Source organism: Triturus cristatus, chromosome 11, assembly GCF_964204655.1.
Source record: "Triturus cristatus chromosome 11, aTriCri1.1, whole genome shotgun sequence".
In the NCBI taxonomy this organism is placed as follows: domain Eukaryota; kingdom Metazoa; phylum Chordata; class Amphibia; order Caudata; family Salamandridae; genus Triturus; species Triturus cristatus.
The window spans coordinates 134,235,093-134,258,019 of record NC_140594.1 but is presented as its reverse complement, the minus strand read 5'-3'; the positions used below and the strand labels follow the sequence as shown (position 1 = coordinate 134,258,019).

The following is a 22,927-nucleotide window of genomic DNA, read 5'->3' as shown; positions in this document are numbered from 1 at the left end:
TCAAACGCTCCGTCCATCATCCCCTTTGGTATCGCCAAGGACGAACAAAGGCTGCAAGCTCGGGGACGAAGATTCTTCAGGTATGACCACCACTTCGAGAGGTAATATGGTAGTTGGAGGATAGGTAGGTACCCAGGAGTCGGGCACAGGGGGCCGCAGGGCGCCGGGGTTTCCTTTTGGTGTCGGGAAATCTTACCCTCTGTTATTCGCGGTTGGGGGGGGGTCCCTGGTTCTGAGGCTGCAGGCATCGTCAGGAGCGTCGAGGTGGGTCCTCGGGTGCCGGATTCGAGATCACAGTCGCCAGGGGGACGTCCTCGGGGTCTTTGTCCACTCCAGCACAGGGCAGGTTTGGTGGGTGCAGAGTGTGCAGGGTTCCGAGCTGATGCCAGGGGTTAGATACTTGCTTTGAGCAGAGTCACTGCTCGTGGGAGTCCCAGGTGCTCAGAATCACAAGGTAGCCAGGTCCTCCGGGGTTTGTGAGGTTGCTGGCCACAGGAGGTGCCGGGATTTAGCAGGAGCAGGTTCGAGGGTCGACAGGCCGGTAGGGCTGGGGCCAAAGCAGTTGGTGTCTTCCTCTTCTTAGCAGCTACATGGCAGGTCTTCTTTCTTCTTTATCTTCTTTGCTGTTTTGGAATCTGGAATCTGAGGGAGGAAGGTTCAGGGTGCCCCAAAATACTAAATTTAGGGGCGTTACAGGTAGGTAAAGGGCAGGGACCACTGGGTCCCTGTCCTGGGGTGGGTACACCCCCTATCCTGCCACTCTCCTGTGGGAGGGGGGCAGTGGCCTAGTCCTGATTGGGCAGGGCTCCCCATCTTCAAGATGGCGAAAGTCCGGGGATGTGTTTCACCTCGCCTCCCCCACCTGAGGGGTGGGGTGGGCAGGCTGGCACACCCCCTGTCCTTCCTTGGGGTTTCCGGCCAGTCTCCCCGCCAGAGTGGGGGTTTAGAACCGGTAGGGGCCTGTTGCGGAGTACAGCAAGTGGTCTGGAGAAGCTCACAAAGGCGGCATGCCTTTGAAGCTTCCCCTGTCCATCCTGGGGGAGGAGACATAGCACCTCGCCCAGGATGTGCATTGTTGCAGGCCTAGGAGAGCGGATGGCTCTCTACCCAGGGGTCCAGCAACATGTATGCTGTGTGGCAGCCTAGGCAGCCCCTCAGACAAGACGTGGATTGTAGGTTAGGTTCAGGGGGCATCTCTAAGATGCCCTCTGTTGTGCATTGTACATTAAATCCCACACTGGCATCAGTGCGGGTTTAATGAGCAGAGAAGTTTGATACCAGACTTCTCAGTCTTCAGTGTTGCCATCATGGTGCTGTGGAGTTCGTGGAGCACCATATACTCTTAAATGGCAGCACTGCACTTAGTGCCCAGGAATGGACCTGGGTACTGTAGGGGCACAGAGCTCCTGTTCCTGTGCCCACACCACTGGCATAGGGCACCCTGCTAGAGGGGTGGCTGATGTATGCCAGGGCAGTGTAGGTTGTGGTCATGGCACACAGGGATGTATGCCATGTCGACTCTGTTTTGTCCTGTACCCAGACACTCAGCCTGCAAGGGCAGTGTGTTTGTGTTAGGGTACAGGGCCTCTAAGGGTGGCACAATAAGTGCTGCAGCCCTTAGAGGCCTTCCCTTGTCACAAGGCCCTGGGTACCTAGGGTACCATTTACCAGGGGCTGACATGTGGCCAGGGTTTGCCAATTTGGGTTTTAGGTAAGGAACATAGGCTCTGGGCACCTGATTGGCAGGAGTCCAGGGCACACTTAGTCAAAGTACATTCAGCAATTCAGCAAAAAGTGGGGGCATACCATGCAAGAAAGATGGCACTTTCTCACACACAGCCAATCAGATGGCATAATTCCCAAATATCGATATCTGTAAATTTCGATATTTCTCAAAAACTACTGAATGGATGTACACCGAATGAACAAAAGCGTGCTTTCTAGACCAAGACCCTTCCCCCTGCAAAATTTGGGGTAATTCCATTCACCCATTCGACCTGTAGCCTTGTCTAAAGTATCCTATGGAAATTAACATTGAAAAAACACGTTTTGGGACCCCCCCTTTTTTCTGCCCCCCCTTGACAAATCACCCCCAAACGTTCAACATAGGAGCTGATCCCAACAAAGAATTAGTTTTGAAAATTTCACGAAGATTCATCAATCGGCGCCAAGGTTATTGCGAATAGAATGTTGCCATTTTCCTATAGTAACTAGGTCCTAACTATAACTACCTACTGGCGACCGCCAGTAGAATATGAATATATATATATATATATATATATATATATATATATATATATATATATCTATCTATCTATCTATCTATCAGTATTTGTTCTTCTGCCTTTGATAAATTGATGTTTGCCAGGTTGAGAATTGTTTTATTTGTTTTGTTGTTTATTGTTGTTTTTGTGCCCATTTCCCCCTGGCTTGCCTCCTGGGATTTGCTGTACTGAAGCCTCGCTTTGCACCTCTGCCTGCGCTTGTAATTTCTGCGGCTTGGGCTCTGTTTGATTGGACCCTTGGGCGCAGGGTCTGCCGTCTGTCTATGGATAAAAAATTAATTTCCTCTCCAGGTTCAGGTACTGTTTGAATAATATTATCTGTTTTGTTCCTTAATTCTGAATCTGATCCACTGTCAGGGGCGGAGCTTTAGTCTAAATTTGATGTCTGCACTGTTTGTCTATTATGTTGCAAAGTACTTGGTTTTTGGCCATCAGCTGCGCCTGTTTTGTTGCGCCGCATGGAGTCAATGTTTTTGAAAAAGTGAAAATCTGTCCCAATTCATAGTCATTTTTATCTCTGATAAATTTGTAAGCTTTTCTTCCTTTTATTTTTTCCTCCTCTTTTTTCAAGCGTATTATCATTTCTTTACGCATTTTGTCTATTTGCGTCTGGTTGGCTTCTGACTTTTCAAAATTCCCAATTTCTTCATTGAGTTTGTCAATTTGTTCCAATAATGATGCACGGTCGATCTCTGCGTATTTAATCAATATAAGTACTAAATTTCTGGATGATTCTAGGTTACAGCTTGCCCATTCTTGCATAATTTTCGGGTTAGGGTTCTCATAGCTGGGAGCTATGAAAATTCTTAAGCCACGAGGTATTCGCCCAACATCAATATACCTTTGTAAAGATTTCGTCTCCCATCACTTGCTTTGTTCCGGGCGCATATCTTTTTCCAACTGCTTAAATATATCTTTTAATGTGTCGTTACTTTTGTTAGACTCCTCGCTAAGTTTCTGTGTTATCACGTTTGTTTTAGGCAAATCATTAAACATTTCCAATGCCGTCGCTTCGTTGTCTCTCAACGGGTCACCGGACATCATATTGTTTGTTTAGTATTTGCGCGCCTTACTGGTTCTGCTGTTTATCCCTTTACCATGCGCGTTTTGCACACCGTTAACCCTTTGGCGCTGCCCATCGCCTACCTTGCGTGTTGTCGGTTTCAACTGCGTCCTCCGAATCAGCTGTTCCCGGTCCTCGCTCTGGTTCTGGCGCCTTGTGCTTTAGCGCTGAGGGGGGTCCGACAGTCCTAGTCCCACCGGACTCAATTGTATTCCTTCGCCAATGGCTCCGGATTCTGGTTTCCTTGTGCTGTCGACCACGAATATAACGGAGGTCCGTGTAGCACCGGGTGAAACCTCCCAGTTCACATATCACGATATCCGCAGCATCCTCTGCTTCCTCTCTCCACACACTGACCACAGAATTGGTGCAAGATTTAAATATTTATTTTCTCTATGTCACTGCCATTACGCGTTTCAACTCCTAAGAGTCTTGATCACATGGTAACGTTGTCAACATCATTTGCATTATTTAAAGTGACATAGTGCTCAGTGATAGGTACATGGTTTGCACACAATCATAGACATAGAAAAAATATATACATATGACAGATTCTTTTTAACAATAATATTTAGCTTAAATGCATATTTGTTGTTTTGAACCAACAGGCTTTAATACCAAAATATTTATAAAATATATTGGCCGATAGAAACAATTTTACTATGCACAAATTTCAATAAAAGTTGTAATAACATGCTGAAAGTGACAGATGTTAATTTTATCCCACATCACTAACATTTTTTAGCAGTTCTTTATTTCGATGTCTAGTATGTAAATGAGGTCAATTTAATATTTGCTTAAATACAAAAAGAATAATTTATTGTCTTGTTGGTCCATAATATTTATTCATGGTATCTGAGTGAGTCACTATTTTTTTCTAAGATGTTTGTCATAAAGTAAAAATAATGCTGTTATTTACATATGCATTATAACTTGGTTGAATGTGCAAAAGTGTGCAGAAATGTGCAAAAGTGTGCATACATAAAGTGCTCATAAGTAAAATACTATTATTGCTTATGCCTAACGCATTAATGTTCCTTTTCAGTTATTTTTTTACTTATTTTTTTATAGTTGTATCACTTCTTGGATCTCTCTTGAATCAATTCAAAGAGATCTCAATAATGAATTAAAAACCGATTAGATTTGGAGTCAATTTGTATCATTTTTTGTATAAGATGCAGTTGTACATATGACCATGAGCATGGATGTTTATTGAATTGTCATTTGGATCACATGTTTTTCAAATGTGGTATAATAAATATATAAATACATAAATAAATATAAACATATAAATATGTAATATTCTTCAAAAAAACATGTAAACAGATCAATATATATACATACACATACATACACACACACACACGCATACATATACACACACACACACACATATATACACACATATACATATACACACACACATCCTTACGGCTAGAGCGGTTGACCTCGAAGCTGGGGAACCAGGTTCGAGTCTCGGCAATGACGCTCAACATCCTGTGATTCTGGGAAAATCACTTAATCTCCCGGTCCCTAACAAAAAAATTAATTTGTCCTTGTGTAACGAAACTGCTGCTATGTAAAGCGCTCCAATACTCGGTATCTTCAGGACTAGTTTGTGCTATATAAAATTAAAAAAAATATATATATATATATATACACACACACAAATATATACACAAACATACATATACACACATACATAAACATATATACATAAACATACATACACACACATATATATATATATACACACACATATACACATACACATCTATTTATTTTTTTCTGCAGTCACTTCTTGGAGCAGTGCAATACTGCCAGTCAGTCCGATGGTGCCACAAGGTGTGACATGGAAATAATGGATCTATGCACATCAGAGAGACATAACCAACAGAATAGACAAGAACAAAATATAGCAATGATACTAATAACCAAGCTTACGGTAGAAGTCTTACCGCTCTGGAGATCAGTCACAGAAATCCGGCAGACCAATACTGCTGCAGCCACACCTTCTGTCACTATGGGAACTTGTGTGGTCTGGGAAGATGCCTTCTCCACAGTTTGCACTAGCATTGGCAGCAGTTCCTGGGCCTGCTGGAGCGTGTCACCTAGGCAAAGAAATGTATCCAGGTGAGCAAGAATTAACCAGTCAGAAAGGTCATGTGTATCATGGGTAAATATAAAACTATTCATGACAAATAACTACTGAAGTGCACCTGAACAAAAAACATACAAGAAATATGAAGTGACCTGGCCATAGCCTCTACTAGACTGAGAACAAGAAAGCAATTAGTTTGTAACAGAGGGTGGTAAAAAACTAAAAAAAGGTATATAAAACCAACATGATCATACTCATTACCTCTGTTGGAATGTATATTCTTCAACAAGTCTGTAGGAAAGTGGGTTTCTGATGCAGTAACCCCACCCCACTTTTTTTTGCCAGACTACTGATGCACTTTGACTTGATGTTCCCTAGGTCCCTGCCAATCAGGTTCCCAGGGCCTGTGTTCTGTCCCCAAACCCAATAGGCATCTCTGGCCACAGGTCAGCCCCAGGTAAATGGTACCTCGGGTACCCAGGGCACTGTGACCAGGGAAGACCTCTAAGGGCTGCAGCACTTATTGTGCCACCCTTGGAGGCCCTGTACCTTTACACACAAAGTGAAGAGTAGACATGGCACACATCCCTGTGTCAAGTTAGTCACAAGTATGGAGACTTGTGTTTGCTGCGCACTGTTCACAGGTGTGTAAACGCCACTTTATAAACCTATAGTCACAGTTGTTTTCCATTCATTTGCTGTTGAAAATCATTTAAAACCAAAATTACAATCTTTCATACATTTGTACATGATGACATGAAAACTCAATTACTTGCTGAGTACAACAATGTTCATGTGCTTGGAATTAAACAAAAACCAATACATATGCAGATTTACAAATGTATACATTCATGGGTACTCATGCCCAATGCATTTCGGAACTTAATAGTTCCTTCCTCAGGGGAAATTCTGGAATAAAAAATAAAGTAATTTTATTTTTAGTGTCTGTCCATATGGAGGCTCAAAAAACAACATTTATATGAACTTCAGGGTTTTAAGATTTCATGGATTATGTAGTTATTATCAAGTTGTTATTATATAGAGTAATTGTGACATATCCTGAATGCAACGATAGATCCTACCTTGAGTGGGCAGTTATATGTAGCATAAACCGGTGGGCCTAACGGAGTGTAATCTGAAAAGACCAAGTGGCAATCATGATGTATTTGCACCCAATCTCGCACCAGAATGAAATGGTGAGCCAATACCATTAAAAGGCTCATAAATGAAGCTTACCTCTTGGGAGGTTTAACATGCACATATTCTGAAACAAAGAACCGAAAGGATCAGGCGTGAAAATCATTCTACTAGGAACTCAAAAAGTAGAACTGTGACGCATATTGGCCACTCACCGACTGGTGAGCAGTCTTACCTTAGTGGCACCCATTATGTCGAATGTCTGCACAAGAAAACAACAGGGATAGAGATTAGGTCGTTACCCTTGCTCGATAGATCAGAAGAGACGCGTATGGTTCTAAATGGGAACCGGTATAGTTGCAAATGCTTCGTACCTGTAAGCAATATAGTCGCGTTCGAAGATTAACTTCCGTGATGCTGCTAAATCGTATCCCCGTGGGCTCGCAATTTAATTAGATTAATTTGATAAATAAGGAGTGCACCCCCTACCCCATAACTCACATCCCTGTGTGCCATGCCTACAACCCACTGCCCTGGGTGCACTATACCCGTGGTGAGGATACAGGTGCATGAGCCCTGTACCTCTACAGTGTCTAAGTCCATTCTTAGACATTGTAAGTGCAGTGCTGCCATTAAGAGTATATGGTGCTGGGAGTTTGTCATAACGAACTCCACAGCACCATAATGGCTACACTGAAAACTGAAGTTTGGTATCAAACTTCTCAGCACATTAAACCCACATTGATGCCAGTATGGGATTTAATGAAAAATGCAGAGAGCATCTTAGAGACGCCCCCTCAAAACAACCTACCACTAGTGTCCTGGCTGAGTGGCTGCTTTCAGCTGCCACCACCAGACAGGTTTCTGGAACCCTGGGTTAAGAGCCTGCTGCTCCTTGGGGCCCAAAACAATGCACATCAAGGGACGAGGTGCCAAGCCTCCTCCCCCAGGATGGGCAGGATTCACAAAGGGGAAGCTTCAAAGGCTTGCCGCCTTTGTGAGCTGCCCCAGGCCACTTGCTGCTTTCAGCAACTGGTCCACAATGGTTATGACCCCCACTTGGGCGGGAGAAACGGCAGGAAAAACAAGTGATGAAGAGAGGTGTGCCCACCTCAGCCAACTCCACCCCTCAGGTGGGGGAGGCGAGGTGAAGCAAAACTCTCAGTGCACGCCATCTTGAAGATGGGGGGCCTCAGTCAACCAGGGACAGGCTCTTGACCCCCTCCCACTGGAGGGTGGCATAGTAGGGGGTATACCCACCTCAGAGAAGAGAACCCATTGGTCCCAACATTTTTACCTACCTGTAACACCCTTACATCTAGTATTTAGGGGCAACCCTAAACCTTGCTTCAGAAGACGAAGAAACTACAAGAAAAGAAGAAGAAAGACCAAACAGCCGTGCAGAAGCTAACAAGATGAAGATGCCCACTGACTTGGCCCCAGCCCTACCGGCCTGTCTTCACCGCGACCCTGCTCCTGCAAAATCCCAGTGTGTCCTGCAGCCAGCAACCTCGAAAACCCCAGTGGACCTGCCTGCCTTCAACCTCAAAGACTGTGTCTCCCGTGAACACCGGATTGGTTCATCTGCAACCTCTGGTTCTGGCCAGACACCGCAAACCCGCACGACTCTGCACCCGCCGTCCACGGCCCGAGCTCGAGTGGGCAAACACCATGAGGAGGTCCCCCAAGGATCCTAAATTCGGTAGGTCGTCCCAACCGTGTGCAGGAGATGGTAAAAAGATCTGACCCTAAAAGGCACTCCTGCACCCGACCCCACTCGGCCTTGGGTGGTCCAACCGAGAGGGCCTAACCAACCCCCAAGATCACAATTTACTATGTGGTGGTCGCACCCAGAAGACCTTCGTCCCCAAGTCTGCAGTGCCTTTGCAAACCGGAGGTTCCCCATTGCAAACAGGGAGCTTGATGTCGAAACAGCACCCGGCTGCCCTGGTGCCGCTGAGCGTGCACCTTTGGTGCTACTTTGTTTTTCTCCATTTGCCCTGAGCTAAAGTCTAGGAGCTTTGCTCCTAACAACCAAGTGGCCTGCTCGTCAGCAGCCACCAACCGAAGGCCCTCTATCCCCCAGTGGATAACACTGGGCCTGAGCACTCTGCAACGGACCGCCCTAGTGCTGCTGAGGGTGTAACTAGAGTGCATCCCTGACCATGGGGGACTCGAATCTACCACTAGAACCTCAACCCCCACTACCAAATACTTACCTCAAAACCATAAACACTATTTTCCTCCATAGGATAATACTGACTGTTTTTCTTGGAAAAGTTTGGAGTTTGAAAACGTAAAGAAATTCTTTAAAATGTATCTATTTAACCAAAACGTTTTTACTTACCTGTTTACAGAAAATGTCCCAGAGTAGTATCCAGGTATACTACTCTGAGCAAGAAAAGTAATTAACAAGTTGTGAGAAAGTGCCATCTTTCTTGCATGGTATGCCCCCACTTTTTGCTAAATTGCTGAATGAACTTCGATTGAGTGTACCCTGGGTTCCTGCCAATCAGGTGCCCAGGGCCTATGTTCCTTCCTTAAACCACACAAACTCCAAATTGGCAAACCCTAGCCACATGTCAGCCCCTAGTAAATGGTACCCTAGGTACCCAGGGCCTTGTGGCCAGGGAAGGCCTCTAAGGGCTGCAGCACTCATTGTGCCACCCTCAGACGCCCTGTACCCTTACACACACACTGCCCTTGCAGGCTGAGTGTCTGGGTGCAGGACAAAACAAAGAGTCGACATGGCACACATCACTGTGTACCATGCCCATCACCTACACTGCCAAGGCATATGTCAGCCACCCCTCTAGCTGGGTGCATTACGCCTATGGTGTGGGCACAGGAGCAGGAGCCCTGTGCCCCTACAGTACCCGGGTCCATTCCTGAGCACTGTAAGTGCAGTGCTGTCATTTAAGAGTACATGGTGCTGAGAGCTTGTCAAACACGAGCTCCACAGCACCATATTGGCACCACTGAAGCCTGGGAAGTTTGGTATCAAACTTCTCAGCACATTGAACCCACACTGATGCCAGTGTAGGATTTAATGTACTAAGCACCCCAGAGGGCATCTTAGAGATGCCCCCTTACAGCTAACTTACAATCCATGTCTGCTCTGAGGCTGCCCAGGCTGCCACACAGCAGACACGTTGCTGGACCCCTGGGTGGGAGAGCCCCTGCTCTCCCGGGCCTGCAACAATGCACATCCTGGGTGAGGTGAGAAATCTCCTCCCCCAGGATGAGCAAAGGGAAGCTTCAAAGGCAGGCCGCCATTTGGAGTTTCCCCAGGCCACTGCAACCCCCCACTCTGGCGGGAAGCTTGGCCGGAAACCCCATACAAGGACAGGGGATGTGCCAGCCTGCCCACCCCACCCCTCAGGTGGGGGAGGCGAGGTGAAGCACATCTCCGGGCTCTCGCCATCTTGAAGATGGGAGGCCCTACCCTATCAGGATTAGGCTACTGCCCCCCTCCCACAGGAGAGAGGCAGGATAGGGGGTGTACCCACCCCAGGACAAGGACCCATTGGTCCCTGGCCTTCACCTACCTGTAACGCCCCTAAATCTAGTATTTAGGGGCACCCTGAACCTTCCTTCCGGAGATTCCAGATAGAAAACGACAAGAAGAGCAAGAAGAACAAAGACCTGCCCTGCAGCTGCTAAAAAGAGAAGAAGACACCAACTGCTTTGGCCCCAGCCCTACCGGCCTGTCGACTCTCGAACCTGCACCAGCGCGGCATCCCTCGTGGCCAGCAACCTCACCAACCCCGGAGGACCTGGCTACCTTTTAGCTCTAAGCCCCTGGGACTCCCACGAGAAGAGGCTCTACTCAAGAAACCTATTTGCTATCCCTGGCACCAGCCCGGGACCGCGGACCCAACACACTCTGCACCAGCCAAGCCTGGCCAGTGCCGGAGTGGACAAAGACCCAGAGGACGACCCCACGGCGACTGTGACCCAGAGTCCGGCACCCAAGGACCCCCCTCGACATCCCGGAAGAAGCCTGCAGCCTCAGAACCAAGTGCCACCCCAGCCGCGATCAACCAGAGGGTAAGATTCCCGACGTCAAAAGGCACCCCTGCACCCGGCGCCCTGCGGCCCCCTGTGCCCAATCCCGGGGTACCCACCTAACCTACAACTACCCAACTTACCTCTCGAAGTGGTGGTGGCACCTGAAACATCCTCGTCCCCGAGCCTGCAGCCTTTTTCCAAACCGGAACATTCCCATTGATTTCCATTGAGCGCCCTAAGGCTCAAAAGCACCCTGCACCCAGCCGCCAGAGTGGCCCTGGCAGTGCCCTCTCTACACTAACCTACTTCCCCACTTGCCCTGAGTAAGTGACCAGGAGCCCAGCTCCCACAGCCGCGTGGCTTGCCAGACAGCAGCCACCAACCAAGGCCCCCCCTATCCCTCATAGGATAACATTGGGCCCAACTCTCTCTGCACCCGGCCGTCCTGAAACCGCTGAGGGTGAACCAGCTGTACCTACCTGACACTGGGGGACCCCTGAGTCCATGCCCGGAATTTCAACATTGCCAGTCGAGTACTTACCCTTAAACCGCTAACTTCATTTTCCTCATAGGGTAACATTGACTGGCTTTTTCTTCAAAAATCTTCTAAGTGTGAACTTTTCAAAACTGCAAAAATTCACCAAAAATCAGCCAAGTGACAAAAACGAATTTACTCACCTGCTCCTAGGTGAGCTCCCAGTGCTGGATCTTGGTGCCCAGCCCTGACCCTGAAAAGTGTTCACAACTATACTTACCTCTAACTCATTTTTCTCCCATAGGAAACCATTGTCTGCTTTTCTGTGAAATTTCTTCTAAGTGTCTATTTTTGCAAATTTGAAATATTCTTTTAAAATCGTACCAATTCTGCAAACGAAATTACTTACCTGCTTTTGATAAGGACCCCAGTCCTGGGTCTAGGCACCCAGTCCTGGATTACTAAAGTAACGATAAAGTACTCTACCTGCAATGTGAATTTCTTGCCATAGAGATCCACTGAATGTTTTCTTTGAAATATTTTCTAAGTGCTAACTTTTCAAATAGCTAAATATTATTTAAAAATCATTACAGTTATTAAGTCGACTTTCATCACTTGATTCTGAATACTGACCCAAGGCTGGTTCTAGGAGCCAGACCTGGAATTCCAAAAGTAATCTGAAAAGTAATTTATTACAAATAACCTGAATTTACCATTGAGCTCAATGCATTGTTATGTTTAGGAAATAGGATTGTTTATTGCAACCAACTGTGACTGTTTACACAAATGTATTGCTTAAGACAAAAGTATTTATATTCAACCTCTCATTCTGAGAAAGTATATTTTTACCCCATTTGTGGTTCTAAAAATAAAACAAGCATATATTTTATATATATAAACCATTGGCCTAGAGTTCAGTTATTGAGTGTGTGAAACCATTTGCTGACTGAGTGTGTACAATAAATGCTTTACACTGTCCTCTGGTACTGCCTTACTGCTCGACCAAGCTACCACTTTTGAGAGTAAGGTCATACCTAACTTTGACCTCTATCAGCCTCTAGGGTACTGTGGTCTCTGTACACCCTGTACCTATTAGGGAACAGTATATACAGAGCCACTTTCTCACACAAGTAACTTACCTGGTATTTTACTGAAAAGCCCATTCAAGTCTATGTACTCTATTTACGAAGTATTGCATTTCTCTGCAACCATACTTTAAGTCCAAACAAAGTTCATATACAATTACAATTCAAACTGTTTACAAATTGCATTACTACTGTAACAAAAAAATTGGTCTGAAGTTCAGTCTTTTGAGTGTGTGAATTTATTTGCTGACTGAGTGGGTACAACAAATGCTTAACACTGTCCTCTGATTCTGCCTTACTGCTCGACCACACTATCACAAATTCTAACCTTACCTCTGCCTACCTTTGGGGTTCCACTGGACTCTGTGCACACTATACCTCACTTTGGGATAGTATATAAAGAGCCAGCTTCCTACACCGACCTTAAGTAAGCCACACACAACTTCTCCGCCTGGATCAACAAACGCGCCAACAGAGTTACCCCACTGAAACTGGCAAAAACCAACAGTCCCTCAAAACAAGCCAGCTAGTACACCCCAGAGCTCAGAATCACCAAGCGCAACTGTCTCCTACTCGAGAAACAATGGCACATCATCAAGGACCCCTCCACCAGAGCTGCGCATAAATCAGCACTCCGCAATTACCATCGGCACATCGAGAAGGCCAAAAGAGCAGCCATCACTGACCGGATAGACGCAGTGGCTAACCACACAAAGGAACTCTTCAAAATCATTAAGGAGTTCTCCAACCCAGAAAACATGGTACACCCTTCCCAAATACTCTGCAACACCCTATCTTATTACTTCCACAGCAAACTTGCCAACATCTACAACAACTTTGACCCCCAACCCACCACGCCAGCTGCAACAACCTCACCCAACAAACGAATACCTCCCAGCCATAACAACCTGGTCTCCACTCAACACTAAGACCACCACGACCATCATGTCTCCAATCCACTCCAGTATAAAACAAACAATGGTTCTGTCGGATATGCACTATTTCTTAGAACATTGAATCAATCAAAGGTTAATTTTCATGAAAGACAAATTCTCATAAGCAACACACATAGAGACCAAAAGAGGGGGTATTTGAAAAGTTTTATAAATTACGTCATTTATAAATCCCCACATTCAATTTGTATGGCTGTCACTATAAAAAGTCAGCTGTAATTTGTGACAAAGTGAAGAGTGGTGCTCAGTGCTATAGTGAGGTGCGTAATATATACAAAGTGACTTTCGTGATAACGACGTTTAAAAGGCCAGAATACAACGGCTGTTTGAATAGGTCTGTAGACTGAATAAATGAGTCTTTATACAGAGTCTTTCAGCTGGTCCAGGGGATATGTCGACGTTTCAACCCAGGAGGGCATTACTGTCTTAGTCAATGCGGGTCTTCATCAGGACAAGGAAATTGGGGACAGCCTGGAGAATAGTAATGTATGGTCAGGTGTGTTGACGTGAAAGGCTGAATAAATCAAGGTATGTAGGGTAATAGGGTAGAGGACTCACCTACTGGGGCCCGTGGTGATTCAGAGGGCTGGTGTGTATGCAGTAACAAAGGGGTACTGCATGGGTTCTTCCAAAGTGGGTATCCTAATTGGGAAAATTAGCATTATAAGATCTCTAATTGTTTAAATTCGGTGATTTACTAAAACTTAATATCGAGGTTGCGGCCGACTTACCCAGTGAAGGGAATCGACAACAGACTTCCGAATTGTAAAGACCTCGATGTGGTGGAGGATTACAGGCAATCGTCCTGTCTCTTGTGATAATCACTATGATTCTGCGAAAAAGGGAGGAGGGGATTAGTCACCTAATGTGAGGATCGCATCTGAGTGATTGCGCCATAAGCTGTTGTTATACAGCGCTTACCTCAATGAAAATGGTGCCAGGAAAAAATGAATTAATTCCGGTCCGTGGGTGCAGGCTAACGTCCTATCTGCTCGAGCTCCGACAACAAGTGTGCCGCTGGGCGTCTATTTCATGGTCGGGCAGAGCGCGTGTACGTAGCGTGTGTGATAGCCTCCAGGGCTCGTTGCTAAGCAACACGCTAAACGTATGACGTCCCACCGTCATACGAGTCAAAGGAAAAGCGTCCCGGTCTCGTTGCTAGGCAACCGGCTACGTGGTGCATGCGACTCAATATGCGTCTATTGCATGGTAGGGCAGAGCGCGTAGACTCGGTGCATTCAAGTATGCGAGGAGCATTACAATAGAATCTCATCATGAACAGTGAATGAATGGGTGAACTGGGCGCATTCATGAGTATGCGAGGGGCTCTGAGAGGTGTAGAATCATTTTATTAGAATCCCACCCGATGGAGGTCAGGTCAGCGGTTTAGAGCCAGCATGGTCGATTCGGATAAATCATACATTTAAACAACAATATACAATTAAACAACAATGTACAAAAGTAAGAACAAACTTTCTTGGATTAAAACAACTAAGAATCAATGCATTGAATCGCTGATACTGCGTTATAAAGTGAGTAAGCTACACATTGTGATTAATGATACTGAGTTCATGTTTGTGGTCACGACCTGAATGAGTTGAGGATTCTAGAGCGAGGGGGAGTCGAGGGACCCGCAGGCTCAATTGTCGTATGTATGGTGCATGCAGGTAAACAGACATGGGAGAATCAGGGTGTTGTAATTGTCCCATTTGTCTAGCGGTCTCTTCGATCTCGTTCAACCCGTTAAGAACAGAGTTGAGTGAATGAATGGGTGAGCTGAGCGCATTCAAGTGTATGCGAGGGGCTCTAAGCATTTAGTATATGTATGGTACATGTAGGTAATGGGACATGAGAGACTCAGAGTATTAGAGTTGTCCCATTTGTCTAGCGGTCTCTTCAATCTCGTTCAACCCGTTATGAACAGAGTTGAGTGAATGAATCCATTTGCATTCTTTGTAATTTAGGACCCCAGATAATGAGCCACCTCTCGCATTGGGACTGATCTTTTCTATAATCCACCATTTTATGCTGTTTGGAGAATGGTTATGTGTCGTAAAATGCTCAACCATGGGTGCTCCCTGTACCTTGCATTTTATTCTGCTCATGTGTTGAAGAATTCTGGCTTTAGCTTTCTGAATAGTTTGCCCTACATATATCAGACCACAGGGGCAGAGGATGGCATATATGACGTGGGAGCTGTTGCAATTTGTAAAGAGAGGTTGTTTGTATGTTTTGTTGTTATACGTGAAGGTCGTGCCTTCTTGACATTGGTCACAGGCCTTACACTGTCCACATTTGTAGTGCCCACTGAGTGGTGAGAGTCCAAGGTAGTTTCTTAGTCCTTGTTGCTTCGGTGGTTCTAAGAATGCTCTGACAACCGTGTTCTTGATATTTTTACCTCTCTTGAAGGCAAAGATCGGGTCTTGCTTAGTGTCAAGTTCACTCGCAACCAAGTTCCAATATTTCTTCACAATCTTTTTGATGTTATTACTCTTGGTGTTAAAAGTCGTTACACAGACGATGTTGTCCGATTGTGTGTCTTTGTCCTTTACCTCCAAGAGTTCCTCACGTGGGCAATACCAAGCTCGTTTTTTTGCTCTTTTGAGGAGTCCTGTTGGGTAGCCTCTTTCCTTCAGGCGACTCACGAGATTGTCTGCTTCTTTGAAGAAATCCGATCGTTTCGTACAATTTCTTCTCAGTCTGAGGAATTGCCCGTAGGGCAAGTTATCTCTCAGGTTGCGTGGGTGATGCGAGTTGTACATCAGCAGTGTGTTTCTCTCCACAGGTTTCCTGTAGAGGTCGCAGTACAACAGACCTCCTTGAACTCGAAACGTGAGGTCCAAGAAATCTATGGACTCATTACTACTCGTCATCGTAAATTTGATATCACTTGATCTGGTATTTAGCCAGGCGTGAAATTCATTTAGCTCATTTGTGTCCCCAGACCAAACCATTATCACGTCGTCGATATATCGTTTCCATATCGCGATCTGATTCAGGTATGGGTTTTCATCACAATACAAATGTTCCTCTTCAAAATCATCCATAAAAATATTGGCCAGGCTCGGCGCGTATGTAGCTCCCATCGCTACGCCCTTACACTGGAAATAAAACTGTTTCTTAAAGATGAAATAATTCTTTTTCATGGCGATCTCTAGGAGCGAGATCAGAAAGTTAGTAGGGATCCAGTGTGGTCTCAGTCGTTCGTCCAGTGTGTGTCTCATGACGTCCAGGGCTTTGTCCTGTGGGATAGATGTGTAGAGGGAAGACACATCAAGTGTTACCAGAAGCTGCTTATGCGTATCAAAGGCTTGTCCTTCCAGGAGTTGAATGATATGCATAGAATCCCTCACGAAGGATTTGGTTTTTGGGACTAGCGGCTGTAAGAAATGGTCTATGAACTGGTTTAACGGTTCCAATATTGAGCCACAACCGGACACAATCGGCCTTCCCGGTGGTTTCACTATCCGCTTATGCACTTTAGGAAGTGTGTAGATTGTAGGGATCCTTGGTTCCTTTTTGTTTAGGAAGTCATGTTCATGTTGACTGAGGAAGCCGGAATTCATTCCTTCCTTGGTTATGTTCTCTATCATGACTTTCAGGGTGAGCGTGGGATCACGTGGAGTCGGTTGGTAACTCTCCCGGTCGCTCAGTTGAAGTTCTATCTCTTCTACATAGTCACAAGTGTTCTGTAGCACCACGGCACCACCCTTATCGGCCGCTTTGATGACAATAGAATCATTGTTGCGCAGGGAGTTCAGTGCGAGTTTTTCTTCCTTGCTAATGTTGAAATGAATATATTTCCTTTCATTCATCAGTTGCATAGCTTCTTGTAGGACAATCTTCTCAAATGCCAATATCTTTTCGCTCATTAGATAGGAACCCGGTGTAAAGGTGGAAGTGGGTCTAAAGCTTGTGGCGGTTGTTCTCGGATTGTAGATATTTTTGCTAAAATAGTATTTTAGTCTAATCTTCCGAAAGAATTTCTGAAGTTCCAGTTTGACTTGGAACGAGTCAGGTATGACAGTGGGCACAAATGACAGCCCCTTGGCAAGGACATTTCGCTCAGCAATGGACATAATGTGAGTTGACAAGTTTATTATAGGTTCACTTTGATCTAGCATATTGACGTTGTTGAGGGGTTCAACCTGGCTCAATGTAACATTTTCAATCGTCTGTGGTGCTATGGTGTCAGTGTTAGGGGAGCTGGTAGTGGTCACATCATTGGGAACAATATTAGTATTCTGCATGGTCAACACCTTATTATTGTCCCTAGGGGTGCTACAGTTAGCTCTCTGGATTTCTACCATCTGTAGGTTTGTCTCCGGGTTGAGATCTCCCCGTGCGTTTCTGGTTGGTAGAAGCGAACCCGTGATGTTCCTTGTTGTGTGTTCCTGCCTCTGTTCCAACCCCTTGGTCTTTCCCAGTTCTGTGATCTCCCCCCTCCCCTGTTTGTCTGTCGGTAACCCTCCCCTAAAAAATGTGGGCCCTGGTTACCTTGGTTACCTTGGAAGCTAGTGGTGGGTCTCTCTGAGTCTGAATCTGAGCCACTGCCTACCGTTGAGTCTGAAAATGTTTTGAACCTCCTTGGGCCCTGCCTGCTTCTATTGGTGAAGAAACCCTGGCTGTCCTGTTGGTAGTAATCATCAGCCAAGTAAGGGTAGGTTATATTCTTATCGTAACTTCTTATGTCTTTTGCTAGTTTGTCTAACTTCCTGTTTAATGTGACCGTATTGAAGTCAACCAATGCCTTTTCAGCTCTTTCTAGGGCTTCTTTTGCGTTCAGGAGGGCTCTATCCTCAAGTATCTCTTTCTTTAGGTCAGAGATTTCTTGCGTGAGTTTTTTGACGTACTCAATCGCAGTTTCAACCCCTAAGACCATCCAATGTCGAGAGCAATTGTTTGCCACGAAGCTAAAGCCCTCTCTGAATTTTGGGATGTCTATAAATATAGCAGGTTCGTTGCGTACTTGCAATCCTTTTGGGATTATATTGGATTGCAGATACTTAGTTAGTACGTGCCCGTGAAGGCGTGATCTGATGAGTTTCTTTTCCAATCTTTCAATTTTGGCAAGTTTCTCATTCAAGCCTGTATCTACTGAGACTCTGTCAGATCCTAGAAGGAAGTTAGAGGCACCCTGGTCTTGTATTAGCCTTGCTATATAGTCTTCGCTATATGACAGAGTTTCTCTCTCAGACATACTACGAAGATGGAAGTATGGACAATGAACAATTTAACAATTTCAAAGAACAATGAATGAGAGCAAAAACCCTCGCAGGTCAAAACCTGCACGAATCAAATTATAGTAACAATGGGGTAACCCAGTATCCCTCAGAACCTGGGCGATCATATATAAAACAAACAATGGTTCTGTCGGATATGCACTATTTCTTAGAACATTGAATCAATCAAAGGTTAATTTTCATGAAAGACAAATTCTCATAAGCAACACACAGAGACCAAAAGAGGGGGTATTTGAAAAGTTTTATAAATTACGTCATTTATAAATCCCCACATTCAATTTGTATGGCTGTCACTATAAAAAGTCAGCTGTAATTTGTGACAAAGTGAAGAGTGGTGCTCAGTGCTATAGTGAGGTGCGTAATATATACAAAGTGACTTTCGTGATAACGACGTTTAAAAGGCCAGAATACAACGGCTGTTTGAATAGGTCTGTAGACTGAATAAATGAGTCTTTATACAGAGTCTTTCAGCTGGTCCAGGGGATATGTCGACATTTCAACCCAGGAGGGCATTACTGTCTTAGTCAATGCGGGTCTTCATCAGGACAAGGAAATTGGGGACAGCCTGGAGAATAGTAATGTATGGTCAGGTGTGTTGACGTGAAAGGCTGAATAAATCAAGGTATGTAGGGTAATAGGGTAGACCTTTTTTTGACCTGCGAGGGTTTTTGCTCTCATTCATTGTTCTTTGAAATTGTTAAATTGTTCATTGTCCATACTTCCATCTTCGTAGTATGTCTGAGAGAGAAACTCTGTCATATAGCGAAGACTATATAGCAAGGCTAATACAAGACCAGGGTGCCTCTAACTTCCTTCTAACTTCCTTCTAGGATCTGACAGAGTCTCAGTAGATACAGGCTTGAATGAGAAACTTGCCAAAATTGAAAGATTGGAAAAGAAACTCATCAGATCACGCCTTCACGGGCACGTACTAACTAAGTATCTGCAATCCAATATAATCCCAAAAGGATTGCAAGTACGCAACGAACCTGCTATATTTATAGACATCCCAAAATTCAGAGAGGGCTTTAGCTTCGTGGCAAACAATTGCTCTCGACATTGGATGGTCTTAGGGGTTGAAACTGCGATTGAGTACGTCAAAAAACTCACGCAAGAAATCTCTGACCTAAAGAAAGAGATACTTGAGGATAGAGCCCTCCTGAACGCAAAAGAAGCCCTAGAAAGAGCTGAAAAGGCATTGGTTGACTTCAATACGGTCACATTAAACAGGAAGTTAGACAAACTAGCAAAAGACATAAGAAGTTACGATAAGAATATAACCTACCCTTACTTGGCTGATGATTACTACCAACAGGACAGCCAGGGTTTCTTCACCAATAGAAGCAGGCAGGGCCCAAGGAGGTTCAAAACATTTTTAGACTCAACGGTAGGCAATGGCTCAGATTCAGACTCAGAGAGACCCACCACTAGCTTCCAAGGTAACCAAGGTAACCAGGGCCCACATTTTTTAGGGGAGGGTTACCGACAGACAAACAGGGGAGGGGGGAGATCACAGAACTGGGAAAGACCAAGGGGTTGGAACAGAGGCAGGAACACACAACAAGGAACATCACGGGTTCGCTTCTACCAACCAGAAACGCACGGGGAGATCTCAACCCGGAGACAAACCTACAGATGGTAGAAATCCAGAGAGCTAACTGTAGCACCCCTAGGGACAATAATAAGGTGTTGACCATGCAGAATACTAATATTGTTCCCAATGATGTGACCACTACCAGCTCCCCTAACACTGACACCATAGCACCACAGACGATTGAAAATGTTACATTGAGCCAGGTTGAACCCCTCAACAACGTCAATATGCTAGATCAAAGTGAACCTATAATAAACTTGTCAACTCACATTATGTCCATTGCTGAGCGAAATGTCCTTGCCAAGGGGCTGTCATTTGTGCCCACTGTCATACCTGACTCGTTCCAAGTCAAACTGGAACTTCAGAAATTCTTTCGGAAGATTAGACTAAAATACTATTTTAGCAAAAATATCTACAATCCGAGAACAACCGCCACAAGCTTTAGACCCACTTCCACCTTTACACCGGGTTCCTATCTAATGAGCGAAAAGATATTGTCATTTGAGAAGATTGTCCTACAAGAAGCTATGCAACTGATGAATGAAAGGAAATATATTCATTTCAACATCAGCAAGGAAGAAAAACTCGCACTGAACTCCCTGCGCAACAATGATTCTATTGTCATCAAAGCGGCCGATAAGGGTGGTGCCGTGGTGCTACAGAACACTTGTGACTATGTAGAAGAGATAGAACTTCAACTGAGCGACCGGGAGAGTTACCAACCGACTCCACGTGATCCCACGCTCACCCTGAAAGTCATGATAGAGAACATAACCAAGGAAGGAATGAATTCCGGCTTCCTCAGTCAACATGAACATGACTTCCTAAACAAAAAGGAACCAAGGATCCCTACAATCTACACACTTCCTAAAGTGCATAAGCGGATAGTGAAACCACCGGGAAGGCCGATTGTGTCCGGTTGTGGCTCAATATTGTAACCGTTAAACCAGTTCATAGACCATTTCTTACAGCCGCTAGTCCCAAAAACCAAATCCTTCGTGAGGGATTCTATGCATATCATTCAACTCCTGGAAGGACAAGCCTTTGATACGCATAAGCAGCTTCTGGTAACACTTGATGTGTCTTCCCTCTACACATCTATCCCACAGGAAAAAGCCCTGGACGTCATGAGACACCCACTGGACGAACGACTGAGACCACACTGGATCCCTACTAACTTTCTGATCTCGCTCCTAGAGATCGCCATGAAAAAGAATTATTTCATCTTTAAGAAACAGTTTTATTTCCAGTGTAAGGGCGTAGCGATGGGAGCTACATACGCGCCGAGCCTGGCCAATATTTTTATGGATGATTTTGAAGAGGAACATTTGTATTGTGATGAAAACCCATACCTGAATCAGATCGCGATATGGAAACGATATATCGACGACGTGATAATGGTTTGGTCTGGGGACACAAATGAGCTAAATGAATTTCACGCCTGGCTAAATACCAGATCAAGTGATATCAAATTTACGATGACGAGTAGTAATGAGTCCATAGATTTCTTGGACCTCACGTTTCGAGTTCAAGGAGGTCTGTTGTACTGCGACCTCTACAGGAAACCTGTGGAGAGAAACACACTGCTGATGTACAACTCGCATCACCCACGCAACCTGAGAGATAACTTGCCCTACGGGCAATTCCTCAGACTGAGAAGAAATTGTACGAAACGATCGGATTTCTTCAAAGAAGCAGACAATCTCGTGAGTCGCCTGAAGGAAAGAGGCTACCCAACAGGACTCCTCAAAAGAGCAAAAAAACGAGCTTGGTATTGCCCACGTGAGGAACTCTTGGAGGTAAAGGACAAAGACACACAATCGGACAACATCGTCTGTGTAACGACTTTTAACACCAAGAGTAATAACATCAAAAAGATTGTGAAGAAATATTGGAACTTGGTTGCGAGTGAACTTGACACTAAGCAAGACCCGATCTTTGCCTTCAAGAGAGGTAAAAATATCAAGAACACGGTTGTCAGAGCATTCTTAGAACCACCGAAGCAACAAGGACTAAGAAACTACCTTGGACTCTCACCACTCAGTGGGCACTACAAATGTGGACAGTGTAAGGCCTGTGACCAATGTCAAGAAGGCACGACCTTCACGTATAACAACAAAACATACAAACAACCTCTCTTTACAAATTGCAACAGCTCCCACGTCATATATGCCATCCTCTGCCCCTGTGGTCTGATATATGTAGGGCAAACTATTCAGAAAGCTAAAGCCAGAATTCTTCAACACATGAGCAGAATAAAATGCAAGGTACAGGGAGCACCCATGGTTGAGCATTTTACGACACATAACCATTCTCCAAACAGCATAAAATGGTGGATTATAGAAAAGATCAGTCCCAATGCGAGAGGTGGCTCATTATCTGGGGTCCTAAATTACAAAGAATGCAAATGGATTCATTCACTCAACTCTGTTCATAACGGGTTGAACGAGATTGAAGAGACCGCTAGACAAATGGGACAACTCTAATACTCTGATTCTCTCATGTCCCATTACCTACATGTACCATACATATACTAAATGCTTAGAGCCCCTCGCATACACTTGAATGCGCTCAGCTCACCCATTCATTCACTCAACTCTGTTCTTAACGGGTTGAACGAGATCGAAGAGACCGCTAGACAAATGGGACAATTACAACACCCTGATTCTCCCATGTCTGTTTACCTGCATGCACCATACATACGACAATTGAGCCTGCGGGTCCCTCGACTCCCCCTCGCTCTAGAATCCTCAACTCATTCAGGTCGTGACCACAAACGAACTCAGTATCATTAATCACAATGTGTAGCTTACTCACTTTATAACGCAGTATCAGCGATTCAATGCATTGATTCTTAGTTGTTTTAATCCAAGAAAGTTTGTTCTTACTTTTGTACATTGTTGTTTAATTGTATATTGTTGTTTAAATGTATGATTTATCCGAATCGACCATGCTGGCTCTAAACCGCTGACCTGACCTC

The 22,927-nt window shown here is 44.9% G+C and overlaps 1 protein-coding gene across 2 annotated transcripts in view; it reads right to left on the bottom strand.

Annotated features, from left to right (window-relative positions):
- GCN1 (GCN1 activator of EIF2AK4) overlaps positions 1 to 22,927 on the bottom strand; it is a 693,936-nt gene that overhangs the window by 441,927 nt on the left and 229,082 nt on the right. For both annotated transcript variants that reach the window (XM_085633485.1, XM_085633484.1), the window contains exon 15: positions 5,307 to 5,459. In XM_085633485.1, the coding sequence (XP_085489611.1) occupies positions 5,307 to 5,459 (153 nt within the window). The remainder of the gene's footprint in view (positions 1 to 5,306; positions 5,460 to 22,927) is intronic.